The 15,994-nt window shown below is 39.2% G+C and overlaps 1 protein-coding gene across 9 annotated transcripts in view; it reads left to right on the top strand.

Annotated features, from left to right (window-relative positions):
- The window catches only part of LOC136879020 (RCC1-like G exchanging factor-like protein), an 82,256-nt gene extending 67,019 nt beyond the window's left edge, over positions 1 to 15,237 (top strand). For all 9 annotated transcript variants that reach the window (XM_067152725.2, XM_068228929.1, XM_068228926.1 and 6 more), the window contains 3 exons: positions 2,701 to 2,862; positions 10,447 to 10,706; positions 14,593 to 15,237. In XM_067152725.2, the coding sequence (XP_067008826.2) occupies positions 2,701 to 2,862; positions 10,447 to 10,706; positions 14,593 to 14,670 (500 nt within the window). In that variant the 3' untranslated portion in view covers positions 14,671 to 15,237. The remainder of the gene's footprint in view (positions 1 to 2,700; positions 2,863 to 10,446; positions 10,707 to 14,592) is intronic.
- The last annotated feature ends 757 nt before the right edge of the window (positions 15,238 to 15,994 follow it).

The raw sequence follows: 15,994 nt of genomic DNA, 5'->3' as shown, positions 1-15,994 counted from the left end.
CCGAAGCTAGGAGCCAATTCTCGAATATTGCTGACGTCATCCATGCCTTTTTATTTGCATGCCATTCGATACCAAGACAATTTAAGTCCATGTTTTTAAAGCACCTGGGTCTCAAGGATTAGTTACATGTAATCTCAAGGATTTACCAATTATTAGAGGATTTTCCTTTTCACCGAGTGTGTTACAACAAAACATGATGGTGATTCTTTCTTTTGACATTTTTCCACCCTTGCAACTTTCATTCAGCAAAGTTAGTGACTTCTTCGGGATCGCCCTAAAGAACAGACCAGTTTCATCAACATTCAAAATGTCTTTCAGTTCGTAACTATTCAAAATGTCTGGTAACCTATCTTTCCAATCCACTACTTCAGTCGCAGGCACATCACCACCTTCTCCACAGACTGTTTTGAAACTAACGTTACAACGTTTTCTAAAACAATCTAACCAACCATTGCTAGCTACAAAATTCTCAACTTTCAGATTATTTGCGATTTCTCAAGGTTTTTCTTGTAACATTGTTCCACTCACACACAGTTTCTTCACTTGAGCACACTTCAACCACTCATATACTGCTACGTTCGCTTCTGAAAAAACTGACTCCCGCTTTCTTTTCACTCCTCGATTCCTATTTTCCTCCCACTCCCTCAAAATTTCACTTCTATTCTTCACAATAGTGTTTATTTGCGTTTTCCCGCGTTGAGTTTTTCGGCAAGCTTTCTCACTGAAAGTCCCTTGTCACTTTCTATAATCACATTTCTTCTTGCCTGGAGATCTAAACACGATCGTCCCTTGTTATTCAACGTTTAACAGACAACTGAAATGCTACGGTACATTTCTGTCTTGCTAATTAGTGCCTTTACTGTCTTTTCCTTCTCAAGTTGACTACCTGAGCTCGACCTTATCAGCGGCAATCTGAGTTATGAATAGAATGATGCAAGAAGGGAAGAAATCCCCAGGTAACTTGTGAGTCAGCAGTCTCTGGCAGCTTTTCTGGGCAATTAGAATTCTCGGAATAGCCCTATACACCACTAGGTAGAACTGCATTCCGATGTACCTTCTCTCCCCCTGCACTCGAAATAGTATAAACATTCAAAAGGGATTTCCTTATGTCTGAAGAATGGTTTTAAAAGAGAGGATGACATGTGGTCTGGCGTAATAAATTATCCTGCAACATGTAAAGTGTCCGCTTAAGTCAAGTGTACGGGACAAATGGCGATGTCCGCTGAATAAGGGTGTCCATTAGGGCAGGTTCGACTGTATATAGGGATACCAATATAAATGGTCCATTATTGTTCCCTATGGCAATCAACATCTATATCATGTACATAGGGAATCTGAATCGACAGAGTTATTCTGCGAGTTCATGGAAGATCCCACGATTTCCAGCAACTTACAGCAATTTTGACTTGAAGATTGCTTCCCCCTCCCCTTCCTGTGCACAGCTTAACCTTTTCTTCTGCAAGGTCCTCTGCAACCTAATTTTCATCTTATTTCAGCATTTCGTAGGTCCATTTCTGTTCACTGTATCTTAAAATATTATTACAATATAAAGCTGAGCACCATCAAAACTAGTTGTTTTTATTGAATTCAGTAACACACAAAGTTTATTAATTTATGAATCAAATTTAAACTTACCTGGAGTAGAATTAAAATGTGTGGTTACATTTGACCGCGTTGCCTGCTTCTCCTTCAAACTGCAGCCAGTTGTTTTCTATTTTTATTTTGTAGTACGGCTGCATGAGAGCTCACCAGTTCTAGAACATCCACTTTGTGCTTGGAAAATGTACGGATCTTTTTTTTCCCTATTTATGCATTTTTAACAGTATGAAATAGAAGTTATGAATATAAACAAAAACAGTCTGGTCGAACAAACTGAAGCGCACATGATAAGTTGGACATGTCATTCACCTGCAATTATCAAGAGAAGAACTTGCATATTCATAACTCTATTGTGTTTGCATCTTTATGGGTGCTTTCCTTTGTAATACCTCAATCAAATTTTGAACATAGTAATCTTTTTTTTACCATGTTCATGGAATCCTCGGTCATGTGGTTTCGTGATCAAGACAGGTGTATTTGGCCATCAGAAAATTAACTTGTGCATTATTGGAAGCTTAGCGGTGAGCGACAATGAAACATCGAAGCATACGCTGACGTTACCTAATGTGTAGGATGATTATACATATATTGTCACTTGTAACTTAACATTCTATTGAACAAATTGAGTCATATATAGAAAACTAGGAACACATAATGGAGTAAGAACAATTTATTTGTTTGTTTATTCATATATCCTAAAATGGTACATACACATGTGCACACGGGATGTGGATGGGGAAGGGGGAATCCCAAAAATTAAGTTCCAGAAAGAAGAGACTGACAAATGACCTTGAGATTGATCAAGGAAACAGTGGAAGGATGCAGTGATGCAGAGTATACTCACAAAGAGTGTTGATGAACGCAAGATAATGGATGAAAGGTGGTGATTAGACAGAAATGGAGGTCGCTGTTACACTACTTGATCCAGGCAGCTGTAAAAAGGCTGATGATGATGTCCATGTTCATGGTATTATCAAGGACGTGTTACTAGATACAACACAAAACTGATGCAGCATGTAATACAAATGACCTTTCATTTTCACTTCCTTCTACAATTATTTATTGTGTAAAACGGTGGACTGATTGTATCTTTCTTTCCAGATGAAGGTGATGTGTTCGGCTGGGGTAACACTGAATATGGCCAACTTGGGTGTGATGAGGATGTCCAGCAACAGAACACTGCTCGCTTCGTTGAGAGCTGCCGACCTCTCGGAAAGATTGTTGATGTTGCTGCTGGAGGATCTTTCTGTCTTGTTGTTAATGGTAAGCAAGACTAGCGCTGGTTATATCCTTGATTTCAAGTTACTACTCCTTATTTCCTTACTTTCTTATTTCTCTACTCTGTACATTTCCCCACCTTCTTCCAATCCACAGACTTCTTTTTATCCTTATCTCCCTCATCACAGTGTACTCCTAGCTCCCTCTGCAGATCAGTGGTAGAGTGTCGGCCTCTGGATCTTAACATTCCAAAGGCAGTCTGATTTTTTGAGGGTGGAAAATGCCCATTTGACACTCTTTATGTTGTACGATGTTGGCGTGTACAAGATCTGTGGTGACACATTAGGTGTTAACCCAACAAAATGAATTAAAACTCAGGCATAGATCACCCAATAGAGATCCAGTTTTCTATACTATCTGGTAGTTAAAATGGAATGCTGAATTTGAGGTTCAGGCAGCCTAAATGGTGTCAGATTTTTAAAAAATGCCTGCACACTGTGGCTGAGACCATATTATTATTACTACTCAGTACTCCCATGTCTAACTCATCTGATTCATGTGACCTAATCAGACCAGCCTTTAAGACTTTATTCTTTGACACTGCAGGTACAAGATCTATCTTGAGCCAGTCTTTTGAGCTCAACATAGGTCGTGATATTCATCCTCAGAAGCAGGTTCTTGAAGTAAGACACTCTGGGTTGTTCTCTTCCTCTTTTCTCAGCTGTTCTTCCTTCAGTGATTTTGCAAAGGAAATCTTTATGCCACAGAATGTAACTAGTAAATTTTTTTTTAGTGACCAGTGTAGAATGTCCCTTTCCAGGGACCTGTACCCAAGATCACCCCAGGTGCAGTCCAAGCAACCCTTTCAAAGATGACGAATGGTAACACAATGAACCCTGATAAAATCCCAGCTGAGCTGTGTGACTGATGAAGATATTTAATAAGATCCTTGCTGGTGCACCCGTGAACAGTTACGCAAAGCTACCTTGTATCAGTCCTCAGGCAGAAAGGAGATGTCAGAGAATGTGAGAAGTTCAGAGGAACCAATATAAATGGTCTATTATTAGACATTATAAATTTTCCAGCTAACTCATTCCTGGTTGCCAGCATTTCGCCCCAGTGTGCTAAGTTGGGCTCATCAGTTGGTAAATAGCACACCCACCAAGACGCATGGGTAGTGCATACCGTGGAGGCCACTGCATAGGCTACTTGGAGCCACTGGCAGTGCATATGCACTATGAGACACTTTGTCTCATTGCCAAAAATTGATGCCTGCCTGGCCATCAGATGATATAGATGTTGATTCCCATGCATCTTGGTGGGTGTGCTATTTACCAACTGATGAGCCCAACTTAGCACACTGGGGCGAAACACTGGCAACCAGGAATGAGTTAGTGGGAAAATTTATAATGTCCAATAACAGACCATTTATATTGGTATTATAAATTTACTCATTCAGGACAAATATTTCAGGTTCCCTTTGGGAATCAACATTTATATCAACTTCAGAGGTGTTGAACTCATTTCACACACCCTCAAAATTTGGAAGTGTGAATTAGGAGGATACACTTAATTTTTCCTTTGTCAAGTGAAAACAGTCAATACAGAATGATTCTAATACTTGTAATAGCATGTAATAAAGCACTCATCAGTCGTGCGATATGTCTGCTGCCAAATCCGTCAAGGCTTCTGCGAAGATTTCTTCTGAGTAGCAGAAAGCACACAGCCTTGCCTCGTACCTCTGTAGATTTCCGCTTGGTCAGTCAGTTCGCTTCTACCCTTACTTGTTCGCGCCAAGATTCCAGTGGAGATTCGTGATGATTCCAATGTCTTTAGCGCCCAGTGGATTGCTACACCTAGAAATTCATTTACTGTTTCTAGCCTTAATGGCTCAGACAGTTGAGCACTGGCTTTCTGAACCCAAGTTGGGAGGTTCAATCTCAGATGAGACTGATGATGTTATTTGAAGGTGCCTTACATCAGTAGATTTACTAGCATGTAAAAGTACTTCTACAGGACAAAAGTTTGGCAACTTGACATCTCCAGTAAACTTAAAAAGTTTTTAGCTAACCAGAATCATTTGACTTGGTGAAATTGCTGTTTGCCATGCACAATATTGTGTGCTGTACTTGCACTATACAGTAAAACCTTGTTAATTCAAAGTCGTTGGGACACAAAAAATGGACTTTGAATTACATTATTTCGAATTAACTGCCAACTCGTAATTCAGAAATGCCAACCCTTGCCACATCAAAAAATATTCTAAGCCCCGTTACTGCATGCAGTTAACCTTGATTCACAGTTTTTAACTTTTCAAATGCCATGGAGGAAAGCTATTTCCAAACTGTATCCGATAAGGTGTACAGTGGAACCTCGATTATCCATTCCCAGAAACTACGTTTTCCCGGGTACTGCATTCAAATTACGTGGTCCCACCAACATAGTAATTAAATCACGTTGTAAAAATCCTGCATTATCTGTTCCTCGAAGAAATGATTTCCCGGATCAACCATCCAAAGTTTTCAGTACCATCAACGCTAAATCCTCAATCAAGCGGTTTTCAATAAACTGTATCTCATGAAAGGACGGCTATGCCATACTTACGGATCATGGCGTTAATGCCCTGTCATTGCAATAATTAGAGCAAGTACTGTACTGAAAAAGTGATCGGCAGTGAACTTGCAGAAGGGACCATCTTAGCATCGCATTTGGGTGGTATTGTTTAGAGAATCTCGGAGACCATAAAGCAGAGATTGGCCACAATTGTAAGGAGACAGCGCATTTTGACAGCTCTACTTGAGGACGGAACGAGTTTCGTCAAATGTTCGTACTTATAAAACGTCCACATTATGTCCAGGGTTAGATGTTTATATTTTTACTTTTTTCGATTGTATTGCCGAACAGATTTTTGGCACTTTCCTCAGGGCACTGCATAGTAACTAGGCTTTCAGGCAGGAGTCAAAACTGCTCCTTCTTAACACAAATCTAGTATACGATTATGTAATGTTATTGAGACCAGAACAGATGTTGCACTTTACATACAAAAAGCCATGGGAGGTCTTGGGATTTCCTATTACTGTTTTGGTCCTAATATAAGACTGGGAATTTTACGTTTCCATGTTAAAATGTCAAAAACCACACGTTACATTTAAATGTTTTGTATCATTTCCAACTCGTACTGATATGTGCAGCGAGCGTGCTTTCCAGCTGAGCTCAAGGTCATGAATAAACGTAATTTCTGAAGGTTTGGTGATTTTTTTTTTCAATATGATGGGATCGGTGACGGGCAGAACTGAATATAATGCATTCGAGAACTTTTGAAAATCGATACTTACATTCAAAACCATGTTCTCGAGTTCAACATAACCTTTAAAAGTCGATGAAGGCCTAATTTATGCCGTACAAGATTAGCAGAAACAGACTACGAACAGTATAGTGTAGACCAAATTACAATGGGAGATTAAGAAAAGAAGGGATTTCGCCATCATGTTGGGCGCTTTGTATCTAATGTGCTTTATTTTATTAGATCAGAGAATTAAAAACTACTTGTGGTCGAATATCGTTAGACTTGGCGTTAGAATTGATTATTTTCACCATGTTGGTCTGTATTGACTTATATTCAAATCTCTGTAGAACACTTTTCTGCCTTGTCAATACTTTACATATTTTATTATACTTAATTACTGTACATGTTTCGAGAGCCAACTGCTCTCTTCTCCAGCGGTGCCAAAACATCAATTAATCTTTGGACTTGGTACATTTGTACAAATAGAACAATTATATATAAATCTTGAAATTGTTAAAATATTTCTCTGTGTTTCACTTTTCACTTACTTACTATGTCACTTGTTACAGACTTGAAACTAGAAATTTTCAAATCATAAATAATAAAATCTATTAAATTAATCACTATATGTAATTTTAAGTCCTTATTTACATCTAAAAAAAATAAAATGTTTCCTCATGTCTAAATTTACATTTACTTTGGCATTTAATAAAACACTTTAAAATAAAATAGTTTCCAATTTGTAAAAATAAATAAATAACACCTATTAAGTTAGTCACTATGTTAAAATATCTTCTGCTCTCTTAAAATTTTTTCTTCTTCTTTCCTTAAGTCTACTATAATTCTGAGACCTCACATGAATTGGAATTTCCTCCTCTTAATCCCGTCCGACCATGCTAGCCATTTTAACCGTCCAGTTCTTCAGGTTTCATCTAAATTTATCCACAAATTAAAGTGATGTAACATTGGTCTGAACCAAATAATATGTCCTCCTTGCTGTCAGTGACCTTACGAGGCAAGCTGCTACTATGCTGCCGGTTACGTGATGACCATGCTAGCCATTGTACCATGACCTGACATTAACAGCAGAGAGCAAGAACATGTTTGTTTATTCAGACTAGTGCAATAATATATTATTTCATTCGTGGTTGAATTTGGCAACCAAGTTGAACTGAAGAATTTGACGGTAAAATGGCTAGCATGGTCGGGTGGGATTAAGAAGAGGAAATTCCGATTCATGTGAGGTCTCAGAATTATAGTAGACTTAAGGAAAGAAGAAGGGAAAAAAAATTCAAGAAGAGAACAGAAAATAATTTAACATAGTGACTAACTTAATAGGTGTTATTTAATTATTTTTACGAATTGGAAACTATTTTATTTTAAATGCCAAAGTAAATGTAAATTTAGACACGAAGAAACATTTTATTCTTTTTTGATGTAAATAAGGATGTAAAATTACATATAGTGATTAATTTAATAGATTTTATTATTTATGATTTGAAAATTTCTAGTTTAAAGTCTGTAACAAGTGACATAGTAAGTAAGTGAAAAGTGAAACACAGAGAAATATTTTAACAATTTCAAGATTTATATATAATTGTTCTATTTGTACAAATGTACCAAGTCCAAAGATTAATTGTTGTTTTGGCACCGCTGGAGAAGAGAGTAGTTGGCTCTCGAAACATGTACAGTAATTAAGTATAATAAAATATGTAAAGTATTGACAAGGCAGAAAAGTGTTCTACAGAGATTTGAGGCTTGGCGTTATTGGATTTGTGGCCGTGGTTTGGCTAATCAGAGTTGCTGAACTGAAAGACGTTTTCATGGGAAACTGACGAAGTTTCACCTGTAAAATTGAATATTAAGTATCGAGATTTTGAACTCGCATACCGGTAATTAATGTTTGATGCTGGTTGCGCAGTCTAACTTGCCTGCCTCTCATCCGGAGGGCCCGTGTTTGATTCCTGGCCGATTTAGGCATTTTTATTTGGACATAAGGGCTGGTTGCAGGTCCACTCAGCCTATGTGATTACCTTTAATTGTGGAGCTATCTAATCTGTCACACTGACCATGTGTCACCTCGTAATCTGCAGGCCTTCGGGCTGAGCAGCGGTCGCTTGGCAGGCTAAGGCCCATTGGGGCTGTAGTTTGGTTTGGTTTTTGAGTGTTTGTAAGATTATAACCATACTTATTTCATTTTTGTGATGTTTAGCCAAATTGTTGATGGTTTTTATGCATTCCCAGATTTTCCGTTTTCCCGTGTTGTACGTTTTATTTTCATGGTCCCAGCATAAACGGAGAATCGAGGTTCCACTGTATTTACATTACGCGCTTGGATAACTCTCTGACAAACATTACCTCACTTAACGAAAGGGAAAAAACACGATTCAAAGACTGGGAGAAATCTATGCTGGTTCCCCTGTGCAAGTGCTTTATTCATTGGATTAATGTACTGTACTGTATGAATTTTAGATTCCCTGTACTTGCACGGAATGTACCAGATGCCCTTAAAACATCGTGGCTTAACAAACTTTCCTATCACGAGGGGAGAAAGTACGTCACTTCCGTGTGCATTACAGCACATTACAGTGACTCTATCCTTGTATGATTTTCTGCCATGGCACTTCTCTCATAATTCAGAAATGCCAACCCTTGCCATGTCACAAAATATTCTAAGGCCCATTAATGCATGCAATCACTTTTATTCACAGTGTAAGCCTTTCAGATGTTATGGAAAAAACTATTTTGAAATGTACCGATATCCAACAAGGTGCATTTACATTATTCATATAATGCACTTGGATAAATCTCTGGCAAACATAACCTCACGCAACAAAAGAAATAAAAAACACAATTCAAGGACGAGGACAAATAATGCTGGCTCTCCTGTGCAAATGCTATATTTCTTGGATTACTGTATTGTTTGCATTTTATAGATGCCTTGTATGTGCATGGAAAGTATCCGACGCCCTTAAAACATCGTGGCTTTTCGAACTTTCCTATAACGAGGGGAGGAAGTCTCTTGCTTCCATGTGTATTGCAACAGAGTACAATGACCCCTACCTTTGTATGATTTCCTGGCTGGCACGCCTCTCCTTTAAAACATAAGTCCGTTTGGGCCCGGCATAAAGAAAACACAATGCAGTTTCATCGGCATTGACAATATTATTCGGTGCGTATGAATTGATTATATGAGCCACGCTTTTTCACCAACTGTCGGCATCACTAGTGTTCACGGATTTTGCTTCTCCGCACACTGCCTGCTACGTGATATTGTGGCATTCCTTAAAACGCTGAATACAAAAGAATTATGATTTCATCAAACTTAGCAACTAGGAAGCACACTGTAGACACACCGAAGTGAGTGAAAGTGCAGAAAGCTACCTCTACACATTCCGGAGTGCGCGTTCTATCATGACGCAGATCAATTTTAAATTTAAATTACTTTGTAAAATACTATTGTTTTTACAGTGTAAAGACAGTTTTGAATTAAAAGTCTGAATTTCAGTAATGGGACCAACATTGTTCTTCGAATTACAAATTATCCGTATTTTGAATTAAATCATTTAAATAACGTGCAAAACCGTACCTCATGTTTCTGGGAATGACAGCTTCTTCGAATTTGGCGGAATTTTGAATTAACCGATTTTGATTTATCGAGGTTCTACTGTACCTCTTACTGGTTGGTGTTAAAGTGTTTATAGATATACTGGAACGTGGCTTGCACAACCTTCTTCAAAGAATTTACAGCATTTTGCAGTCTGTCCAATCATTACCATATACATCTGACTTTTCCCTCTGAGTCAGGGTTTTCTCTTTTGACCGTAATAATTGGAATACATGTCATTGCTCTTCTCTTGTTGGCGACATTAACAAACATACTATATTTTTCATTTTAGTTCATGTTTACTTTGCCAGGGTGATAGCTTATTGAGCACATAGGTCTTTATCTTAATATTCATATTTTTAATCTACCCAATAATTAAGTCCAGCCACAAAGACATTATCAAGTAAAACATTTATGACTTCTTATTACTACATTTTGATCCTCTGTTGTTGTAAACCCAGACTGACTTTGATTTATTTTATTTTATTTTATTTTTTAAATTAAAACTTTATGATATGAAAGTGCATCTGGGGTCGATGACCTTCGATGTTAGGCCCCTTTAAACAACAAGCATCATCATCATCATATGAAAGTGCATCTTGTCAAGAAACAAAAGTATGTCACTGTTCATTATTCCCGGTAGTTGGTAGTCTTTGTTGAGAATATAGATGTCTATAGAATCCTAAATCAGACCAATCCTCGCCATCAATCTGTTCAGTATGTATTCTTATTCCAGACGCTGGTGATGTATTTGTGTGGGGATATGGAATCCTAGGAAAGGGACCAAATGTTGACCAGTCCAATAAGCCCACACATATCCCTTCCACATTGTTTGGTAGGAACGAATTCGAACCGGACACCAAAGTTGTATCTGTGAGTGCAGGCCTCAGTCACTTAAGTGCTGTAACCAATCATGGGACCCTCTACACATGGGGAAGGAACAGAGACGGCTGCCTGGGGCTTGGCCACACCAAAGACCAGTTCTTTCCTCTCAAGGTGAGTTTACTCTCTTTACTCTCTCGGGGGAAAAGCATGTGAAACGTGACATTACAACTAAACAAGAGAAAATAGCCGTTTTCCTTCTCTCTCTCTCTCTTTTTCTTTTTTCTTTTGACGTAATAAGTGATGATAGCATGGAAACATTGTTGAATTTATTTTTCCGTTGTAAATTTATTACAAAGCCAAATGATAACAGTGATTGCACCAACCTGTTTGAATATACCATATTTCTCCGAATCCAAGACTTTTTTTTTTTTTCAGAATCTCATGAAAAATCAAGGGTCATTTTGCATTTGAGACCTAACAGTAATGAACACCTCCGACGGTTGAGGCGCTGACCTTCCAACCCCAACTTGGCAGGTTCGATCCTGGCTCAGTCTGGTGGTATTTGAAGGTGCTCAAATACGTCAGCCTCATGTTGGTAGATATACTGGCACGTAAAAGAACTCCTGCAGGACAATATTCCAGCACCTCGGCATCTCTGAAAACTGATCTTCTCCAGTGATTGTATTACTGCACTTAGTTTCAGTCGGTTCTGGTCATTCCAGCCATGGCAGATCGAGTGGAAAGGAGAGCATCTTCATCAGTTACCTTAAACAAAGGAGTGAGAAGAAGTTATTGTATTAACTTCAAATTGAAGGTTGTACAAGAGGGAAAATATACTAATAATAGAATGTACTGGCTGCGGAAGAGTTTGGTGTTTGGCGGAAAGACTAAGAAAAGTTTAAGAATGCCAGCTCATCAAGAAAGTATTCAGCGGACCAAAGATAGGAAAATTTAACAAAATTGATAGGTTTGTTTCTGAATTTGTTCAGAGAAAATGAAACAAGAGATATCCAGTAAGTTGTAAAGTTATTTAAAGGAAGGCTTTGGAGGTGGCACAAGAGTTATAAGTTCCAGTAACTGGAATTTAAGGCAAGCCTGGGGTGGTGTAAATGAATGATACATCACACTACTATTGCACAGTGCCTACTAACACATTACACTTATAAATTGATTGCCCAACAGCATTTTGCAATAAAATTGAGGAAAGCCCACAATTATCTCCTTGGTCAGATGGGAAATATGGATCAAACTTCAATATTTTTTGACATGCTACAAATTTTAATGTTACAAATGTTACCATCATGTTACTGGTTACTGCAGATGGTAGGAAACTTCTACCATGTGTTATTTTGAAAAGAAAGAATCTGCCAAAGGAACTGCTACAACCGTGATTTATTTCTAGAGTGTACAAAAATGGCTAGATGAAGGAAAAACTGATGGCAGATTGGCTTAAAGTTGTTGACCATGTGCTTTATTACGGTAGAAGGGCATGCTAATTCGTGGACACATTACTGAGGAGATAAAGAAGTAGGTGTCAGAAATGAACACAGACCTTTTTGTAATCCCTGGGGGAATGACTGTGCAGCTTCAAATTCTTGATGTTACTGTAAATAAACCATGTAAATACCATCTTCAGAAAGATTATAATGCTGGTTGTTAAATGGGAATCGTCCATTGACTTAACTGGCAAGGTGAAGAAACCAAGCGTCGAGTTATTGGCCAGATAGATAACTAGAGCTGGAGGAAAATCATGATTGGTGCTATCTGCTTGTTCGACTCATTCCGTAGGAAGCTCTGTAATCGTCGAAAGATCAACGGGAGTAGCAAGATCTATCCATTGTGAAGCCAATTTACTGAATATTCTAATCAGCGCAGAGTATAACTTTAATAAATCACCTTCACTTATGCAACTATGAGTTAGAAACTTCTTATATGTTAGTGTTTCTAATTGAAGCTCAGTCGTCTCTACAAGCACCTAACACCCACAACTACATTTGATTCACGAACTACTAGAGTATGCTGCTCCCTGTTTGGTCCCGCACACTTACTCTTTCTTGATTAATGTCTCAAATTACTCTGATAACATTAATATACTCGTGTGCCTCGTGCTTTCCTTAGAACAAACTTGATAATTGAATTCTCTTGTCTCTAACGCCACATTAGTTATACTGTCTTTGTTCAGAACCTAGATTTCAGCGACATGCACAGTACCACGTTCACATATCAACAGCGAGAGAGTCCCATGGACCATTCCTCTTTTATAAGCTAGCAGAAAGGACGCCACGCGAGGGAATATCCGGGCAAACAACGCATCTTCTTTGTATAGAGCAAGCTTTGGTTCCCACGGTCCATTAAAATATGAATATACAATGAGTGTCCAAAAGTCACGGGAAGGGGTGTCCCATTAGAAAATGTGCCGTGTATGACCCCTGAGCATTGTGGCGTAGCTGAGCAGTCTGTCACAGATGCCAGTGTCATGAAGATGGCAACATGTCGTGAGTTAACAGACTTTGAACGTGGGATGATCATCGGCGCATGACACATGGGTCCTAGCATTGCGGAGATTACACGCGAATTCGGATTTCCTAAGTCAGCAGTGTCAAGGGTGGATCTTCAATGTCGCAGAGAGAACATTACCACCCGTGTAAACCACCGCACGGGAAGACCACAGGTGTTTAACGAACGGACATCACGTCGCTCCGCAGAACCATACTGGGCACTTGATTGGCTACTGTGAGTCAGATCACCGCCCAGTTGAATGCCGGGAGTCGAAAACCCATTTCTACCAGGACTGCAAGGAGGCAACTGTACCGCGTAGGCTTCACCAGCCAACAACCAACTCGTCTCCGTATGCTGGCACCTCGACACAGAGCTCAATAATGTGCATGGGCCCACGAACATCAGCAGTGGACCATGGAAGAGAGTCGGCATGTGATATGGTCCGATGAATCCTGGTTCCAGTTGTATCGAACCGATGGGCGCGTGAGAGTGTGAATCTATGGATCCTGCATGTCAACAAGGTTGTGTCCAAGCGGGAGGTGGCTCAGTTCTGGTCTGGGCTGGGTTCTCTTCGTTGCAATTAGGCCCTATTGTCTGGCTGCAGGGAGCACTGACAGCTGCGCATTATGTGGGCATTCTTTCAGACCATCTGCATCCCTTTCTGGGCCTAGAGTACCCTGATGGAGATGCCATGTTTCATCAGAACAATGGGCCATGTCACCGCTCTTTGGTGGCACACAGGTGGTTGGAGGAACACTCCAGTGAAGTTATGACCATGGATTGGCCCTCCCCCAGTCTTATCAAGCATGTATGGGATGCTGTCGATGGTGGTGTCTGCTCCATGAACCCCGCACCAACTACACAAGACCAATTGTGGGTAGTAGTGCAAGATGTTTAGGTGCAGATCCCTCCAGAATGATTCCAACACCTTGTAGAGTCGATGCCTCACCGTATTGCTGCCATTTTGAGGGCTCGTGGAGGAGCAGCTGATTATTAACATCACATTCAGTGTCTTCTCATTACTTTTGGCCACTCAGTGTGAATTAACCAGACCATGTCTATGGGATCTTATCACTTAGAAACACTCAGAAAATTGTATCACAATTTTTCTGTGTTTTACATTCGCAGAAATCGGTAACTGGCGCAGTGTGCAAAGTGATTTTCTTATCATACCAGCCCTCACATGCTTCTGTTGTTGGGATGGCAGACTTCTGTCTGATTCACAAGCTTCGTGTTCTCACTTGCGCCAAACCACGCCTATGAACAATGTGGGTGAGCTCCCACGAGACTGCATTGAGCGTTCTTGCGCCTTTTCTCATCTTCATACCCCAGTAACGACGAATGGTACCAATCATACATTAAATTATGGCTCTCTCACATGATACAGTATGGTTCATTATAGATTATCCACGTGGAAGTCAGTCTGCGAAGAACATGCTGTCAGTCTCCATCTGCATGAGGAAAATCATCTTAGTTTAACCATAAGCCTGTCCTTGTGTTTATTTTGGCCTAAAAATGTGATCAAGAGTAGTGTCTGGAATTATGTATCTTGTTGCAGGTTGCTGTTGGGGCACGAGTGTTGAAGGTCAGTTGTGGAGTCGACCACACAGTAGCCCTCTGTCAGCCGTTTGTATAATTATTTGAGAGACCTGAAGATGTGACGTCATGTAATTGTTCTTTGTTAGCTCGAATTCATTGTGCTGTTACGTAACATCATTAGGGAACTAGTGATGGTCTGTTCATGATAGCTGTATAAATATTCCAGTAACAGCAATGTAAGAAGCACGGTCTATTACCTCCGTTTATTGTAATCTCATTTTGCTGTAAATATTAGCAGTCCAGGAAATCATTTATTTATTTTGGAGTTCTATATACTATAAAATCTGACTTACTACATTCTTACTGTAAAGAAACATTGTTACTCATTGTATAAAAATATAAAATGTTCAGAATTTCTCAATGTGAACTCTTTAATTCTTAACTAGTAAGTATAAATTGATATAGTTGCTGTATAATTTATCGTACTGCTTCCAAGTAATTCAGCAAGTACCGTATGGCTTGGAATTTCATTGTCTATTATCCACTTTAGAGTACAGGCAGGAGAGTCATTCCATGTTGCATTGAATGAGTTTTAACTGATTTGGCTGCCTTTTTTTCTCTCTTTTATTTCTGATGTAAAAATAAATAAACACGTGCTTCATAACATTGATGTTGATATGTGCTTGAGCCGGAGTTACGTACGGTAGGGTGGCCAGTTCCTTTCCGTTCCTCCATTCCCTTACCCCCCACCAACAGCACGTGGCAACCCATCCACTTCTTGACCACGCCCAATGTTGCTTAACTTCGGAGATCTTGCGGGATCCGGTGTTTCAACACGGCTACGGCCGTTGGCAATGATGATTTGATGAGGATAATAATAATAATAATAAAACTGAGCGAGTTGACCATGCAATTAGGGTCATGTATCTGTGAGTTTGCATTGGGGAGATGGTGGGTTCGAATCCCACTGTCAGCAGACAGTAAACAGGTAAATGCTGGGGCTCTGCCCTATCTAAGGCCATGGCTGCTTCCTTCCTAGCTTTTTCCCATCATTGCGTCACCATGTGTTAGTGCAATATTAAACCACTAGCAAAATAATATTAATAATAAATATTTCCAAAAATATTGGTGAATGGGTGCCACAGGTAATCAGAGTATTCCTCAAAATTTATAATTTAATGAATAAGAGAAACTATAGAAACATGAGATTACTCTGTCCAGGTTGTGGACAAATGCTGCAAATCTGTATTCTGTGCTGTACTTACAAACCCCTGAAAACTATTAAAACTTGGTAGAAACATGCATTAAAGTTATGAAATAATTTACTTTTTAGATTCATTAACAGAATTTATATAAAAATGAAATGAGGCAATTGCAATACTTTTTTAAAGAACAAAAATAATATTACAATTACAGAGCGT

This window comes from Anabrus simplex, chromosome 8 (assembly GCF_040414725.1).
Source record: "Anabrus simplex isolate iqAnaSimp1 chromosome 8, ASM4041472v1, whole genome shotgun sequence".
NCBI lineage: Eukaryota > Metazoa > Arthropoda > Insecta > Orthoptera > Tettigoniidae > Anabrus > Anabrus simplex.
The sequence above is the reverse complement of the archived record's forward strand: the minus strand, read 5'-3'. Positions and strand labels throughout refer to the sequence as shown.